Raw genomic sequence first — 19,268 nt, forward strand, 5'->3', positions numbered from 1 at the left:
AAGCAGACGGAGAAGGAGAAGCAGGAGGGGCTCGATCCCAGGACCCCAGGATCATAACCTGAGCGGAAGGCAGATGCCTAATCAACTGAGCCACCCAGGCGCCCCTACGATAGCAATTTTGAAATAATATGCCTCTTACCATTCATTCACCAGCAAAGAAAAAAAACAAAACCTAAAAACATAAACTAACAATCAAAAAGCTTTTTTTATAAATACACTTATAGAGAAAACGACACTTTTAAATTCTGACAAATGGGCACTCATAAAGAAATCTGTTGAAACGTGCCTTCTGAAGAACAAATGTCGCCATAAAATTTAGAACTTAAAGGTCAATTCACTGAAACCCAAGTAAGCATAACTCCTGTTTAGTCCAGAAAGAAACCCAGAAGACAAGGGAACCAAGAAAATTTTAAGGAGGCTGTGGCCAACAGTGTGCTAACTGCTAAAAGGCTAAGGCAACACCTAGTAAGTGTCCATGAGGCGTATCAGCAAGCATATAATTGATGATCTTCATAAAATCATTGTATGGACTGGCTGGGATTGTGGAAAATACTAGATAAATCAGGACAATCAGGGACATGATTTTCGTAGAGAGAGGAGCAAAAGACTAATTATGAGTCACTAACTGAGTTAGAATAAGCTTCCTTAACGTAGGAGATATTCAAAGTGGGATTTTTTTTTCAGATTATAACTTTTTTTAAAGATTTTATTTATTTATTTGATAGAGATCACAAGTAGGCAGAGAGGCAGGCAGAGAGAGAGGAGGAAGCAGGCTCCCTGCTAAGCAGAGAGCCCAATGCGGGGCTCGATCCCAGGACCCTGAGATCATGACCCAAGCCAAAGGCAGAGGCTTTAACCAACTGAGCCACCCAGGTGCCCCCAGATTATAACTTATCACTATTCTAATAGTGATAAACAAAGTCAACTGATATTGGGGATTTATTCCACAAAGTCTATTACTAGGTCATCCTTTGACCCAACGTGAATAGAATAATTTTAATCTTTCCACCTAAAAGACGTTAAAGCACAAAAATTTAAGATGATGTTTTTCTGGGTTTTAGTAGAATACTTTTGTGCTAACAGAGAGTCAGCTAGCAGGGCCCCTGGCTGACTCAGTCTGTGGAGCATGAGACTCTTGATCTTGGGGTTGTGAGTTTGAGTCCTAAACTGGGTGTAGAGATTACTTAAAAATAAAATCTTTTTTAAAAAAGAGAGATTGTCAGCTATCAATTAATCAAAAGATTAAAAATCTTTTTTTTTAAAGATTTTATTTATTTATTTGACAGAGATCACAAGTAGGCAGAAAGGCAGAGAGAGAGAGAGAAAGAGAGAGAGGAGGGGAGGAAGCATGCTCCCTGCCGAGCAGAGAGCCCGATGCGGGGCTCGATCCCAGGACTCTGGGATCATGACCTGAGCCGAAGGCAGAGGCTTTAACCCACTGAGCCACCCAGGCACCCCTAAAAATCTTTTTTGAACATGTGATGTATGTACCAGTCTCCATCCCAAAGGATTATGCAAACAAGTGCTTGAGAAAGCACCTGTAAATTCTTCTGATCAGTTAGGAATTACAATTAATACCATTTATCTATCCATCTAGACAGCACCTTCCAATGGAAATATAATGTGAGCCATCGTGTCAGAATGGCTAAAACCAAAATCATAAGAAACAAGTGTTGGCAACGACGGGGAGAAGAGGGAACCCTCATTCACTGTTGGTAGAAAAGCAACTGGTGCAGCCACTGTGGAAAATAGTATGGAGGCTCCTCAAAGAATTAAAAATAGAACAAGCCTATGATCCTGTAACTGCACTACTGGGGATTTACCCAAAGAATATGAGAACACCAATTGGAAGAGATGCATGCATCCCTATGTTTACTGCAGCATTATCACCAAACTATGGAAGCAGCTGAAGTGTGGATAAGATAGGCAATGGAATATTATGCAATGGAATATTATTCAACCATAAAAAAGAATGAAATCTTGCCATTTGCAACAACTTGGATGGGTCTAGAGAGAATAATGCTAAGTGAAATAAGTTAGAGAAAAAAAAATACCATATGATCTCGCTCATATGTGGAATTTAAGAAACAAGACAAATGAACAAAGGAAAAAAAAAAGAGACAAATGAAAAGCTGACTCTTAACTACAGAGAACAAGCAGATGGTTACCAGAGGGGAGGTGGTTGGAGGATGGTGAAACAGGTGAAGGGAATTAGGAGTGCACTTGTCTTTGATGAGGACTGAGTGTGGAACTGTTGGATCGCTATACTGTACACCTGAAACTAATATAGCACTGTATGTTAACTATCCTGAAATTAAAATGTAAAAAATAATTTAAAAAATTTTTAAATACATAAATAAATCTTAAAATAAAAACAATGTGAGTTACATATGTAATTTAAAATTTTCTAGTAACCATCTTTAAAAAGTAAAAAGAAATAGACATAATTAATCTTAGTATTTTTCTATTTAATCTAATATCCAAAATGTTATTTCAGCATGTGGTCAATATGAAAACTATTGCTAAGATATTTTACATTCTTTTCTTCATGCTAAGTCTTTGAAATTGAGGTGTACTTTACTTTTGCAACACATGTCAATTTGCACTAGCCTCATTTCAAGTGCTCAATAGTCACTTACGGCTAGTGGTTGCCGTATTGGACAGTACAGGTCGAGAATCCAGGTTCCCCGCAAACAGGAGTGTGTGGGTTTTCTTGTTCACAGATGTAAGGATAGCATTAAGAAGAGTGTATGACACAAAATGAGCCCTCAGTGAATATTTGTTGAATGAACGAACAAATGAATGAATGAATTAATCCGTGAGTTTTACACATGTATCTGTGAAAAAATTCCTACGACATAGATGAAATTTTAATTACATGACTAGAACTATTAAGGGAAGCATATAATTATATTAAACTCAGTTCTAGCCCAGACCATAGTTTAGTGACATACAGTTAGTCAATACAAATTACTAAACAGATGCATACTTTCGAATACAGTATAAACATGTTTTACTATCAAAAGGGGAATATTCTTCTATAATCACTTTAAACATGATCTTCCTTAACATTTAGTAAATTAAAATGCTGTCACACACCTCTAATAAAATCAAATAAATTACAGCTTTTCTCTCTGGCATGAATGAACTCCCCATTCATCAAATACGCACAATTCTTATATATTCCACTAGTGCCGGCAAATGCTTTTTGCTAATGTCCAACTCACTCTAAAACTGGCAAAAGAATATGTCAAGAATAACTTCAAAGTCCCGACAGAAAGTTAAATTATGTTCTTTATTTAAAAATGTTTACCCCCCCCAAAATACTGAGATTATATAATGTAAATGGAATATGCCCCAAACAGCTGCTGTTGAACAACAAAATTTGGACAGAATAGCTTACCTTCTCTGCTAAGAGCTCTCTTATCTTGCTTGCTTGAACTCTAAATTTCATAAGCTGGGACTCCAGAGCTACACATCGTTCTTTCCAATCTACTGGTCCTTCTGTCTCAGAAAGCTCTGCCATATTTATTCTAGAAAAGAAGGCATTCAGAATAATTCATTACATCATCCCATGTACACACTCTAGTTATCATCTAATGATATCCACGTACAAATTTTATAAATTCTCAGATAAATTTCAGAACTGGCTATATAGCTCATGGAAAAAAACTTAGTGGAAGACAGGAGGCCAGGGTTGGAGGCCCAGTGTGTTTATTATTCAACTTTTCTAGGTAACGTTATCCTTTCCATGTCTCAGTTTACCCAGTCTTGAAAAAGCAGGACACTGATAATAACCAACCATCGTTCCCCCTGAGTATACTGGAGGAACAAATTAAATACTGCTATTTTTAACACTACTTTGGACAGAATAATAGCACCACTCAAACACAGACTCCTGGTATGATTTTAGCTCTACCCAACAGATAACACATTTTTTTAACCTTTCAGCTCATAATTTCACCACACTCCTCAATTTACAGGAATATCTCAATTTGATTCAGTTGGTAGCATGATAGAATAATCTAAGAAACTTCATTAATAGCCCTACAATTATGAGTTAGATTTATATTGCAATCATTACTTACCATCACCCTAAATTTGCCTTGGTCCAAGTTCTCTTTCAAGTCAAGAATCCTTTGGCATATTTACCTGGGCAAAGTATTATTTTTTTTTCCCATTTTATTTATTTTTTCAGCGTAACAGTATTCATTCTTTTTGCACAACCCCCAGTGCTCCATGTGGGCAAAGTATTATGACCTTGGACATACTTGTATAGGTTTTTTTTTTCTGGCATAAGAAAAGATATAAATATAAAATTTGGAATCACCTACATTAAGTAAATCTGAAATCGGTGTTTTCCACGACATTAATGTTTCCTTTTGGAGGAGGTAAATCCCAGGGAAAAACCTGTAAGAGGGAAGCCAGGAGGCAGGGGAACTGGTTTTAAAATTATAAGGTGCAAAAACCTATAACTTCATTGTTTCTGGTTCTGGGACTCATAAACGCTGGTCATTAGAATAAATGGCTTGATGATATATTTCTGAATTGCCCTACCTTTGAACAAATAAAATTTGCATTAGGAGTGGATTTCCACAAGGAGCCAAGCCCTGGTCTCGGCATATACACGACAGCAAAACTCTGAGAACTGCAGGATAGATCTGCCGCTGAAGTGTACCATTATTTTGTTTTCCAAAAATATGTGTCCCTCACACATCAACCAAGTTGATTTTCTCAGTATTTAGTGTAATATAGCCCTTCTTAGACCTACACGTGTTTTTAAAAACTCGGTGTTGCTAAAAACCCACAAAAGATGATTATTCTAGTAAAAATATTGTTTTGTGCTTAAACCAATTTTCACATTAATACGGACACTATCATTCAAAAATTTAGAAATAAGTAAACGTAGAGTTTTACAGAGGCTACAACTTTATTAAGACCACCAACCCTATCAAAGCCTCCATATGCTCTTAAATTCTAGTCACAATTTCCGGGAAACTTTAAGTGTAAACTGGAAATCATTCTCTTTTCATTTCTTTGTTTTTATAGAAGGCTCACACCATTGTTTTCTGAGTTCCTTCTAAGGATATCAACCTTGCTAATGGCCCTTCTCATTCCCCACTTTAGCCTTTACTATCAGTGAGTTAGGAGTAGATAATGGACAAACTTTGTCAGTCACAAACTTTTTCTTCATTTGTTTTCTCCTTAGCTTTTGAGTGGATGCAGAAAGAAAATATGGACGAAATATTATAGAATAAAAAGTCCTGAAAGAGATGTTAAGTATTGAATCATTTGTATTTTTGCACAGAAATGTATTGATACTGTTAAACAAGAGGAGTTTAATTCATGTTGGTGATTTTTTGCTCTATATTTAAAATAACTTATATATGTTCTACTGTAAAATCTCTACAGTTAAAAAAATAACATAAAGGCAGATATTTTTCAACAAGTGAAAATTGATACAGTGAACCATATTAATAGAGTAGTAGGCAAAAACCACATAATCATTTCATTCAATGTAGAGAAAAACATTTGACAAAATTCAACATAAAATCATTCCATAAGCTCGTAATAGAAGGGAACTTCTTCAGCCTGATAAAAAGCACCTACAAAAAGCCCACAGCTATGATCATACTTAATGATAAATGACTAATCTGCCAAAGACCAGGAATAAGACAAGGATGTCACCTTTTACCACTTCTAGTCAGTGTAGTTCTAGAGGTTCTAGCGAGGACCAGAAAATAAAAAGAACCCAGTTTGAAAACTAAATCTATCTCTGGGCCTCACACATACTAGATATTCAACTAAAAAAGAAGAAAGGAAAAAGGAAAAAGAAAACTAAATCATCTCTCTTTTCAGATGTCATCATCTTGTACATAGAAAATCCTAAGGAATTCACTAAAAAGCTATTAGAACTACTTGAGTTCAGCAAGGTTTCAGGAAACCAGATCAAAATACAATCAATTGGGGGCACCTGGATGGCTCAGTGGGTTGAGCCTATGCCTTCAGCTCAGGTCATGATCCCAGGGTCCTGGGATTGAGCCCCGCATCAGGCTCTCTGCTCAGCAGGGAGCCTCCTTCCTCCTCTCTCTCTGCCTATCTCTCTGCCTACTTGTGATTTCTCTCTGTCAAAAAAATAAATAAAATCTTTTTAAAAAATACAATCAATTGTATCAATTGTTTTTCTACGCATTAGCAAGAAAAAAAATCCAAAAATGAAATCAAGAATATATTTCACAAATAATAGCATCAAAAATAACAAAATACTTAGTTGATTTAACAAAAGAAGTGTTAAGACTTGTACTCTGCAAACTATAAAACGTCATTGAAAGAAACTAAAGAAGACTTAACTAAATGAAAGGCATCTACGTTCATGGATTGGAAGACTTTTTGCAGATGCCAATACTTGCAAATGGACACATACATTCAATTCAATCCCTCTCAAAATTCCAACTGCATTTTTTTAGTAAAAATTGGCAAGTTGATCTGAAATTCAGATGGAAATTCAAGTCCAAAATGGCCAAAACAATCTTGAGACTCATTATGTCCCAATTTCAAAAAATTACTACAGAGTTACAGTAGTCAAAACTATATGGTATTTCCATAAAGACAGACATATGATCACTCGAATAAAATCAAGAGTCCAAAAATAAGACCTCACATTTATGGTTGATTGATTTTTGACAAGGGTGCCAAAACCATTCAACAGGAAAAGAATCGTCTTTTCAACAATGGTGCTAGACAAGTGGATATCCACATGCAAAAGAATGAATTTGGACTCCCCTCCATCGTAACATATGCAGAAACAAATTTAAAATGTATCAAAGATCTAATCTAAGAGCCAAAGCTCAAGAACTCTTAGAACAAAAGATAGGGGTAAATCTTTGTGACCATAAGTTAGGCAACACTTGCTTAGATTTGACATCCAAAGCCTAAGTAATCAAAAAGAAAATAGATAAATTGGACTTAATCAAAATTTAAAACTTTTATTTCAAAGGACACCATCAAGACAATGGAAAGACAGGGCACCTGGGTAGCTCAGTTGGTTGAGCAACTGCCTTCGGCTTAGGTCATGATCCCGGACTTCCAGGAGGCATCAGGCTCCCAGCTCCCTGGGGAGTCTGCTTCTCCCTCTGACCTTCTCCTCTCTCATGCTCTCTCTCGCTCATTCTCCCTCAAATAAATAAATAAAATCTTAAAAAAAAAAAAAAGAAAATGGAAAGATAACCCACAGAAGGGAGAAAAATATTTGCAAATCATGTATCTAAGAGACTTTTATCCAGAATATATAAAGAACTCTTACAACTCAACAATAAAAAACAAAATAATTAAAAAGTAGGCAAAGGATCTAAACAGACCTTTCTCTAAGGAAAATATACAAATGGCTAATAAGCACATGAAAAGATGCTCAACATCATTGGCTATAACAGAAAAGGCAAATTAAAATCATGACAATTACTGCACAACAAATAGGATGGTTATGAAAATAAAGACATATAATCACAAGTATGGGTGAGGATGTGAAGAAATTGGAACCCTCATAATTTGCTATTGGGAATGTAAAAATGGTATAGCTGCTTTGGTAATAGTTTAACAGTTCCTCAAAAGTTTTAACAGAAATTAAAGCAACACCAATGCTAACTATATACCCAAGAGAACTGAATACATAAGTCTACACCAAAACTTGTATATAAATGTTCATAACAGTTTATGAAAATAGTTTGGCTATTTTCAAATAGCCAAAAAGTGGAAATAATCCAAGTGTCCATCATCAGATGAAGGGATAAATAAAATGTGGTATATCCATACACTGGAATATTATTCAGCCACAAAAAGAATAAAGTACTAAAAAATAATAATAATAAAGTACTAATACATGCAATGACTATTACCCTAGATGCCAAGAAAAAGAAGCCTGACATAAAAGGCCATGTACAGTATGATTCCCTTTACATGAAATAGGTAAATCAAAGAGACAAAAAGTAAGTTAGTGGTTGCCAAAGGCTGTGAAGAGGGCACAGTGATCAACAGTTAATGAGTTTGGGGTTTCTTTTTGAAGTGATCAAAATTATTCCAGAATTAGATAGTGCTAATAACTGTACAACCTCGTGAATATACTAACAGCCACTGACCTGTACACTTTAAAAAAGGTAAATTTTATGGCTCATGAAATATACCACAATTTTAAAAAGAGCATTCATTTACAAATGAGTAAAGAAAAAGTAACAGTTGTATAGAGCTGTTGAAACACTATGTTTTATACCTGAAACTAATGTAACATTATGTGTCAACTATACTCAAAAATGTTTTTAAGAAAGTAATACAGAGCATGGAGCACTGGGTGTGGTGCAAAAACAATGAATACTGTTACGCTGAAAATAAATAAATAAAAATAAAGTAATACAGATACAAATATTCTCATCACACATTTATTTACACAATTATTCCCCACACATCTGTTGTCTTTTAAAACTTGTTTGTGATATATACAAAGAAAAAATCTTATTAAATATGTGGTAAAGTGTAACAATCATATTCTTCATGAACTCTGGGCTTTGTTTCATACTGTAGAATATTCCACTCCAAAATTAAAAAATAAAAATAACTTAAAAAAAAAGTAACAGTTTACATGGATGTTTAGTAGGTCAACTTTTACAAATTTAATCATCCATTGTTGGTAGTTATCCGTGCCAAGAATTCCACCATTAACCCAAATGATTTAGAGGGAAATGTTTTAACCGCAAATACGGCAAGTTCATACATATACCTCACTAAGACGACTTTGCTATGAAAATGACACAGTAAATAAACTCTAAGTAAAACATACCTATTCATATCTTTAGTTATGCTCATTATATACTTTACAATGAAGTATTTTACAATGAAGTAGAAAAACCTGAAGAATATTAAATTGGCATCTAATGTCTGCATTCCCTATCAATAGGGTCATAATTTTTAAAAATTCTAAACCACGGATTGGTTGGCTCATGGTCCCCCAGAGGTCTAGACACCTGATTTCCTCATTTCATTCTGCAATTTCGGTTAGTACAAAGTAACTGTTGTGTTAATACACCATCTTGAGTAAAGATTCTAACTTTGAACAACATCCGTTATTGTTTTCCATTACCACTGACTCTACAGAAAATAACAGTATCGCTTTTTACCATCTGCTAAGTAAGTATCATTTCTAGATTTTGAATTTGAAAGTAATCTATCTTAACTGCGGTGGACAGGATAAGTCTTGGTTTTCCAAACACCCACCCCACGCCGCCCCATGACATTGGGAAATATTTACTGACACAAAACAAACTGTTTACAATTATGGAGTGAATGCTCCTTTCTCCGAATCTCTGACTTCCTGTTTCTCTTCCAAATCCCAAAAGATAAAGGAAGAGAAAAGAAAGAATTCCTCTCTTTAGGCTTATCCTGATGAAACTCGGGGTTAGCCACTCCCATTCTTTAATTCTCTCCTCGTAAGGCACGGCTTCACGGCCAGGTAATTGTATTATTTCTTTTCCAAAGCAGAAAGGGTCTCTTTCTCGACCACACCGAGGCATGCCTTGTTTGAGAAGCCTCGGAACCACCCACCAGCTCCACCGGGGCTAAGCCCGCCCTTGGGTGGCACTGCCTGAAGCAGCCCGGTGATCCCCACTCCACAGCTCCTCGGGGACACACGCCGCTGCGCGCTCGAGGCTTGGGACTTGCGTTTTCACCAAGAACAGGGACCCTGCAGGTAGCACAGCACCAGAGCTCTTACGCGTGAAGCGTCCAACTTGCCCTTTCCACGGAGTTTCGCACATCAAAATCGATGGCTCAAACGTTCCGTCTTTTAAGAAGAGGTCTAATAACTTCAGCGCAGTTTCACGGCAGGTCACCTAAGGGCACCCTGACATTCGGGCAACTCGAGGGGCAGAAAATGGTTCTTTCAAGTTTTGAGGAGTTTCAGCCCCCAGATCACAGCGCGGCTCCCAGGAAGCCAAGGCCCAGCCGCAGCATCCCTAGCTGCGCCGGCCACAGGGCGCGGGGACACGGGACTGCCGTCTGCGCCCCCCACCCCTCACCAAGGACAACCAGCGTCGCGCCACTCACCCGGAGCCCGCATTTTCAAACAAAACGTCACCGGAGAACAGGGGGCGAGGAGCCCCCGGCCACCGCCTCAGACCGAGACCCCAGTCCTGGGGGCAGCGAGTGGGGCGACACCGAGTACCGAGGCGCGGGGGCCAGTCCCGCTCCATCCAGCACCAACGCGCTCCACTGTCCCAGTCCCCGCCCGCCGGCTCTGCCCGCCGCCCCCAGCCTCCGCGAGGCGAGCCCCCCGGGACTGCACGCTCTCGAGGGGGCGGGGATCCCGGCATCCGAGCCGCTGGGATCGCGCCTCAGCTCCGGGCCCTCTCCATTTGCCTACCTCTGCTGCGGGCCCCCTGCTGCAGTGCCGGAGGTCCTGGCCGCGCCTGGCGCAGGGTTCCCGGGTTCTCCGCGGGCGCCAGCGCAGCTCGGAGCCGGAGCGGGCTGGGGGCGGGGGCAGGCACCGCCTTCTCCTAGGACTGGCGGTCGCAATAGCCAATCGGAAGCGCAGGCGACCCTCTGGCGTCACCTGAGGGAGTGGCTATGATTTGGACTCCTCCCAGGCCCTGCCTCAGGAGGGAGTTCTGTCCTGGACTGTCTGCCCCTTGTCTTCGCCACACGTTCAGCTCAGAGGGTGTCGTCGCGGTCGTCTACTTCTCTCTGCCTCGGTTCAGCACCCACCTGTTTGGTCTCCCAGCCTTAAGTCTCTCTTCTTGTCAATCCATCCTTTACCCTCTTGCCGGGTTAACTGTCCTGAAATGCACTTTTGATGTGCGCCCTGCCAAAGATTTCTTTGGCTTTCTTTTGCTTAAATTATCAAGAATCGACTCCCTGGGCTAGTATTCGAGGCCTCCGTCCTACTTTTGCAGGTTTATTTTTTTACAGCTGCCCTTCACACACCTCAGGGAAGTCCATTTGGAACGTTTACCTGCTTATTTCCTAGTCCCCTTTAAAAATTCTAACTGTCCTTCTAAGACACAGCTCAAATAATATCCTTGTAACCATTCCTGTCAGCCCTCCTAGCAGTAATCTCTTCTCTTGTTTCTATTCCTCTTGGCGCTTAGCTCATTCCGCCTCATGTACTGCTCCTTATCTCTCCATTAGATGGTGAGCTCTTTGAAACCAGGGATTCATTTTCTTTCTTTTTGCAGCTTCCTTGGCACCCAGCACAGAGCCCTGAATAAGTAGATGAGTGAGAATTTTAATCTAATTGGATTTTACATCCCAAGATGGGGTCTGGCAAGGACAGTCTCAAGGGGGGAAATCAGAATCCTGAATATCATGGGTAATCCTTCTGCAGGTCATAAAGCCAGGTTAGACAAATCACTCTCTTTGGTTCACAGTTGGCCAATAAAGGATGTCAGAAGGCTTTTTCCATTACCATCTTTTTTTTTTAAAGCTTATCTCACCTTATATAGAAAACACATAAAAGAGATAAAGATTTACAAAGTTCCTTAGAGGCAAGGCAATAAGTGAGTACAACTAAAAGGCCAGTGAGCAAGTATCAAGCTTCCATATTTCTTCCAGATGAGCACTAATTTTGGACTGGATCCCAGACTACCCCCACACATCAAATTCCTTTTGCCTTCTGTGGGAGCTGATGATGCATATCATATGAAAAATTGTCTCCAAACAGCTTTGGCAAACAAGCAGGCTGGACCGGGCCTATTTTTTCAGAGCACGCAGGAGTTAAATAAACAGAGTTTAAGTAACTTGCATAATTTAAGGCAGCAAGTCAGTAGAGACCAAAGAACTAAGTGCAGGAGAAAGAGAGAAAGAATGCCAAAATAGAATCACTTCCGTTTGTGAGTCAGAATACTAAACAGACTAAGAGCTGAGTGAATAAAGTCACTCATGAAAAGAAGTTTTCTAAACAAGGCTGCCACTCTTGTAAATCTCAGCCAACATTTACTTACTGTCACCTTTTTCTAGAAACATGACAAACTGAATTTGTTTGGCTACGGCAAATAGAGTGGCATCCTGTTTCTGGCTGTGCTAAGAAAAACACATGGTACAATGGAATATTATTTAACAATAAAAAGAAATGAGGTATTTATAAATGCTACAGCATAGATAAATTTTGAAAGTTTTATACTAAGTGAAAGAAGCAAGTCACAACAGATCACATTTTATATGATCTCATTTATATGAAATGTCCAGAATTGATAAATTTATAGAGCCAGGAAATAGATTAGTAGTGGTGAAGGGCAGGGGAGAGTGGGAAGGATGGCTAAGGGGAGAGGGGTTTCTTTGGGAAAAGAATACATTCTAAATTTGTGGTGATGATTATACAACTCTATGAATATGCTAGACACCACTGACAGGTATAGTTTAAATAAGTGAATCATATATGAATTAAGCCTCAATAAAGCTGTTCTAAAAAGGAAAAGACATGTTGAATTTTCTGTTTTTTATATTGAGTAGCAGCAGTTGGAAAATATCTTTGACCAGCCTTCATGAACGTTCATGGGATTCTGTATCTTTGCTTCACAGTATTTATCTCAGTTGTAAAGTTATATTTATTTGTGATTATTTGATTGCCTGTTTCCCCACACTGGACTGTGATGAGAACAGAAACTGTGTGGTTTTCCTTTCTAATATACACCCAGAATCTAGTGGATGGTATATAGTAGGTATACAAAAAATATCTCATGTGAATGAACAAAGGTGGCAGTAGATATATTTTAAGTACTTATAATATTCCAGGCATTGTACTAGATTCTGAGGAATACAAAGATGAGCAAAACAAACATGGGTTTCTATCTTCATAGAGTTGGGGTCTAGGGGGAGAGATAAGCATTCATGAAATACTCACACAAATAAATGTATGATTATAAATTGCATTAGGTGTTCTAAAGGAAAAGCACAAGATGCTACAACTGAATAATAGGGAGATCTGGCCTGGTTTTAGGAGTCAGAAAGGCCTTCTTTGAGAAAATGACAGTTGAGCTGAGGCCTGAAGGAAGTAGCCAGGCAAAAGCAAAAGGATGATGGGAAGAGCATCCCAGGTTGTGGGAAGCATAGGTACCAGGTCCTGTGGTAAGGAGAAGTCTGGGATATTGGAGGGACCTAAAGGTGGTCAGAGAGGCAGGAACACAGTTAGGCTCAGTGAGCAAGGGGAGAAGTAGAGTAGGAACAGGCCATTGAAGAAAGAGGAACAGACCATCTGAGTCCTCGAAGAGCAGGGCTTCTCAAACTTTAATGGAAGAGATCTTGTTAAAATCCGGATTCAGATGTAGTAGGTCTGGGAATGGGAACCAAGATTCTGCATTTCTAACAAGCTCCAGGGTCATACTTTGAGTAACAAGGCTGTGGGCTACAATTATTCCAAGAGTGCTGGGAATCCACCACAGTGTTTTGAACAGGGATGTGAGGAGATCAGATGGGACAAGAGTATGGAGGTGGTTAGAGAAGACAAAAGGAGATTCAGTGCAACCAGATGGCGAACTATTTCCGTCATTCCAGTGAGAGCCCGAGGTGATGGAGAAAAGCGGTTGTGACTGAAGTCATGCTTCAGAAAGCTCTATCCAGCATGCAGCAAGAACAGCTGAGAGAGGAAGGAACAGGAGCTAAGGAACAAGTTCTGTGAAGAGATGAACTAGGGGGCTCAGGGTGAGAATGAAATGAAGGCCATGGTGGAATCGAAGGTTCTGGGAGGGAAATAGATAAAAATAGTGGAAGGGTGACACAATGCGACCAGCATTCTTCTAAGTACTTTAGCATATATGAACTCATGGCAGTTTTATGATATAGGGACCGTTGTTTTTCCCATCTGACAGATGGGACAACTGAGGCACAGAGAAATTCCATCATTGTCCTCAGGTTACCCAGATATTATGTGATGGAGCTGGGAATTCTGGTGTCACAGTAACCACTACTCTATATGGCATCTCAACTTCTTTTGAAAAATTGATTCTACAAGTTCTAACAACTAATTTGAAGGTTGGGAGGCTTTGTGTCACTGGGAAATGATTAACCAAAGTAGAGGAACAAGGAGAAGAGGAATTCGTTAACTGGAAGAAGAATAAGATTTGGCTTAGATGTGTCAAGCACAACCTGAAAGACGAGACAGCAGAAGATGAGTCAGGCTGAGTTGGGGAGAAAGGTCTGAGTTTGGGTATGCATTTCAAGGTAATCTGCATGGAGGGGGGACTCTTGTGAATTCCAGAATGATTACTGACCACATAGCCACTTGGTGTACTGGGAACAAGGACAGAGAGATTGGAGGGAGCAGGGATAAGGCAGCTGGGTAAATACTTGGGAAGATAGGTCTGGCTCTTTAATCTGATCACACGTAACATCCAACAGAGGGAGGAGACACTAACCCCCACCTTGAAGGAGCATGTGGCTGGAGTAGAGTGGAAAGCCCAGTTCTGACACTAGAATTCCCAGCACCTGGGGAAATATATCAAAGACAAGGGGAAGAAGATTGGGAAAAAGAAACACGGCTGGCAGGATTAAGCTCTCCCCAGCTGACTGGGATACAAGTCTGGGGTATAGGCGGGGACACCCTAAGATGTCCAAACTCTGGGCACCAAGGAAGCTGGCTGCAAGCTTCCTAGTGGAGGTGGACCACGGAGATGCCTGGCCTGCTGGTGTGTCGCCAGTACCCAGGTTGTAAGGCCTGCTCAATCTTTTGGGTCTGCAATGAAAGCAGAACCCTATTCAACCTCACCTCACCTCACCCCATCAGGGGAACTGGGCCCCCACTATCACAGCCTGGTGTGGGGAGCAACTCACAAGTGGGGCCCTGTCAAGGCCGGGTCTTGTGGAGGTAAGAGTTTAGTGGGCATTGATAAGACCACAGAGAAAGAACAGGTATGTACAAAGGAGAAAGAAAAATGCTGGGGCAGAGCGTTGCACATCACTTATTTTAGGGAAAATGAAAGGAAGAGAACCACTGAGGCAGACTGAGGGGTAGTCAGCCATGACTTGGTCAGGACCCATGAAGGTAAAAACAAAACACCACACGTGAGAGTCACACAGGAAGACAGTGACCCAGACAGTATGAAAAAGCATTAAATATGAACTGATGATTTATTCTGTTTGGGGTCAATACTTACCAGCCAGAGGCAGCCATTCTGGTACATCTGATCTCCCCTCTCAGGCACCTGGGTGGCTCCGTTGGTTGGGCAACTGTCTTGGGCTCAGGTCATGATCCTGGAGTCCTGAGATCGATCCCACATTTGGCTACCAGCTCCATGGGGAGTCTACTTCTCCCTCTGACTTCTCCTTCTCATGCTCTCTCTCTCTCTCAAATAAATAAATAAAATCTTTAAAAAGAAAGAAAACTCTCCCCTCTTTCTTTTTCTACTGCATAAAGGGACAGCTTAAGCCAGAAGTAAAGGAACAAAAAAACACAGCAAAACTAACCACAACGTCCCCTGACACCGAGAACTACAGAGAAGACACATTATAAGGACATTGTTGGGGCGCCTGGGTGGCTCAGTCGTTAAGCGTCTGCCTTCGGCTCGTGTCAGGATCCCAGGGTCCTCGGATGGAGCCCCACATCAGGCTCCCTGCTCAGTGAGAAGCCTGCTTCTCCCTCTCCCACTCCCCCTGCTTTTGTTCCCTCTCTCGCTGTGTCTCTCTCTGTCAAATAAATAAATAAAATCTTTAAAAAAAAAAAGCAAGGACATTATTATATGCTAGGTAATAATTGTAAAATGAAAGAGGATCCTCAAAAGACTGTGGAAAAAGCAGAGGTGAACAGGGCGGTAGCAAGTAGAGAACACTTAGGAGGTGGGGCTTGAGCTGGGGAAAGATTTGGTCTATCAGAAAGAACTGGTTACTTCCTTGTGGGGGGTGGGAGTGAACTGCCTGAGCCCAGGAGGAAAGAGCCTGCATATGAATGAATGAATGAATGAATGAATTAAGGTGGCCTCCATGAGGCAGGTTAAAGGAGCCTGCCCAGCTAGAAGGAGAGAGGCTTGGCATCAGCTGACAGCGTAACTGTAACAGCTGACATTGAGATGTTGAGGAGCCAGACAACCCACAGTGTGATCCAAAGTGCCTATCCCAGGTTTCTTCTACCGTTGCCTATGGGATGTAGCATGGCTGTTTCAGAGAACCCAGCAGGACCGTGGAAGAGGTACTGACTGGCACTGAACTGAATCAAATCTACAACTGTAGAACACACAAGCTATTGTCAGCTTGCATGAAGCATTTATTTGAAGGAGAGCAGATACACAGCAGGAAGATCCCCAGTCGAAGTGAGGAGAAGCGGGGAGATGAAGTCAGAGAAACGTACAGATGAGAGGGCCGTATGTTGGCACAGAAGGTCAATGTCATGTCGAACTCAAGAGGTGGGTGGGTTTGCTCTGAGCCTCATTGGAGTCATGTGAGATGACTTGGCAGCAGCATTTCAAACTAACAATTGAAATGAAAAAGTAATGACTTGCATCCTTGTTTTCAGAAGTCTGTGACTTCACTTAACCAAATTCATATGGTGACCCCGTACTTTGAACTTTAGTGCTGTGTTACCCTGTTAAATGCGCCAATCAGCATAAAAACATGTTTTTAGTTCCCCATAGCCATTTTTGTTTTACAACATTTTGTTTCCTGATTAAAAAGTGATATATTCATATTCATTGGAAAACATAAAGAGAACAAAGAAAACTGAAATTAATCACAAGCCATCATTCATAAACACTATCGTGCTGTTGTTTTTCCATTTAGTGTTTATTTCTATACACTGTTTTCCCTTAATGAGATTTCCTTAGATGATGCTGAATTCACACGTTTTGTCTTGCTTTTACACTTGAGATCCTATTGTGAGCATTTTCTTTGTTGTTAGGTATTATCTGTTGTTATGTATTATATTGTTATTAATGACCGGCTAACATTCCACCATAGGATCGTACCTTAATGTATTTAACCATTCTCTTGTTAATGTACAATTAGGTTGTTTCCAGTTTTTCACTAGTATAAAAACAACAAAACTATTTCAATGCTCTTGTATTTTTCAAATATAATAGTCTTTTGGAAGACTTTGTTCATGACAGCTTTATTAAGATATAATTCATACACTATACGACTCACCTATTTAAAATGTACAATTCGGAGTGCCTGGTTGGCTCAGTTGTTAAGCGTCTGCCTTCAGCTCAGGTCAGGATCCCAGGGTCCTAGGACCGAGGCCAGCATCCGGCTCCCTGCTCTGCGGGAATCCTGCTTCTCTCCCTCTCCCACTCCGCTTGTTTGTATTCCCTCTTTCACTATGTGTCTCTCTGTCAAATAAGTAAATAAAATCTTTAAAATATAGCAATGCTATGGTTTTTAGTATAATCACAAATATGCACTAATTTCGTCTGCACTAAATCGGGAGATTCTGTTCAGCTCTGGATTAGCACAATTGGTGTTTCACAAATTCACAGATTCACAAAACTAGCCAAGCCTTATTCTTATGGACCATTCCATCCTCCCGTGTTTTTCTCAATAAAAACTGCACCTCTTCCAAGCAACTTATCTGCTACCTTTGTATTTTCTCTTTACCTGCTAACTTGTACACATAATTTTCTCGAACTGGCAATAATTTCACCAGGGACAGTTTGGAATGCAGTGGCCAGCTTGGGGAAATTATGACGTGAGTGAGGTTGTTCATTTGAGAAGTGCCTTAGAACAAAAAGAAAATCTCTTGAGGAGATTGACTCGATTGCTTAAAAGACAGAAAATTCTGTTTAACCATAGAAATATCCCCTTCTTTGTTTTTGGACTTCAGGAATTAATGAGACCACACGTTTTAATTTGTGGCTTAATGAAGTTGTCAAGGAGTGAAGTTAAGTCCAAACCAACTAAACATCACTCTCTTTTGTGTGTGTATATATCAAACATTTATTTTTTCTCTATCTAAACTTTCTTTCCCCTCCTTGCTGGGGAACATGATTAGCTTTTTACGAGAACAATTACATATTTGACTGAAGCTGGTTACCTCATGTTTTTCTGTTTCTTTTCTTCTCTTTTCCTTCTCTTGGGAAACTTTAAAGATTAATTAATTTTAAAGAAGCATTTGGTGGTTATGTGCTCACGAGAAGAATATAGCCCAGATAAGCAGTCAAAAATATCTAAAAGAAAGAAAAAAAGGGGCGCCTGGGTGGCTCAGTGGGTTAAGCCACTGCCTTCGGCTCAGGTCATGATCTCGGGGTCCTGGGATCGAGTCCCACATCGGGCTCTCTGCTCAGCAGGGAGCCTGCTTCCCTCTCTCTCTCTCTCTGCCTGCCTCTCTATCTACTTGTGATCTCTCTCTGTCAAATAAATAAAAAATAAAAATCTTAAAAAAAAAAAAGAAAGAAAAAAAATTAAACTGTTTCTTCTTGTTGACACTAAAAAGTATGTTTATACACTCACCTGCTTAACAGCTATCAGATAAGAAGAAAAGCCTTTAATTTTAAGATGAAAGAATAATTTTTGTCATGTTTGAGAGGCTTTAAAAATTAGTTTACCATATAAAAAATGTCAGCCCACCGGTTTGCTTTATTCAAGACCAGGGTTAAATTTCTTGTGATTCAAACTTCTTAATTTTTTTATCCTGGTTTTATGAATTAAGTTAATTACTACCATCTCTATAACTTGCTTTAAGTGAAAAGTTATATTATAAAATTGTACTCAACTAAATGGAATGATAATGAATGTTTTTCAAAAGGTTTAATTTTATGAAATTCTTACAATACTACAAATGATAGGGATTTAATGTGTTAAGCTATGTTATCATTTCCAGATTTTTAACTAACTTTAAAACCTTAGGCAAATCATTAATTTGCCTAATAATCCAAATAATCTCTGGATGAACAGGTAGTTTCTAAAAGAAGAAACAGATAGGGGTGTCTGGGGGGTTAAGCCTCTGACTTCAGCTCAGGTCATGATCTCAGGGTCCTGGGACTGAGACCCTCATTGGGCTCCCTGCTCAGCGGGGATTCTGCTTGTCCCTCTTGCTTTGCCCTTCTCCCTGTTTGTGCTCTCTCTCTCTCAAATAAATAAAATATTTTTAACCCACTGAGCCACCCAGGTGCCCCTCTAAATAAAATATTTTTAAAAAATAAAAAAGGAAAAGAAGAAATACATACAAACCGTTGGTCACTAAAGATAATATTAAGTTACCTTTATTGCTTAAATTGACAATAGATTAACAAAATATGCAAATACTTTTAGATGATACACACACAATTTATTTTTGCCCCTTAAATTTTTTTTTTAGATTTTATTTATTT

At 39.7% G+C, this 19,268-nt stretch overlaps 1 protein-coding gene across 3 annotated transcripts in view; it reads right to left on the minus strand.

The window, feature by feature from the left end:
* Nucleotides 1–10,481, minus strand: part of PLEKHH2 (pleckstrin homology, MyTH4 and FERM domain containing H2) — a 113,554-nt gene extending 103,073 nt beyond the window's left edge. For all 3 annotated transcript variants that reach the window (XM_045980248.1, XM_045980249.1, XM_045980247.1), the window contains exons 1-2: nt 10,406–10,481; nt 3,404–3,533 (exon numbers count right to left, since the gene is read on the minus strand). In XM_045980248.1, the coding sequence (XP_045836204.1) occupies nt 3,404–3,526 (123 nt within the window). In that variant the 5' untranslated portion in view covers nt 3,527–3,533; nt 10,406–10,481. The remainder of the gene's footprint in view (nt 1–3,403; nt 3,534–10,405) is intronic.
* Between the last annotated feature and the right edge of the window lie 8,787 nt (nt 10,482–19,268).

Source organism: Meles meles, chromosome 16 (assembly GCF_922984935.1).
Source record: "Meles meles chromosome 16, mMelMel3.1 paternal haplotype, whole genome shotgun sequence".
NCBI classification, from domain to species: domain Eukaryota; kingdom Metazoa; phylum Chordata; class Mammalia; order Carnivora; family Mustelidae; genus Meles; species Meles meles.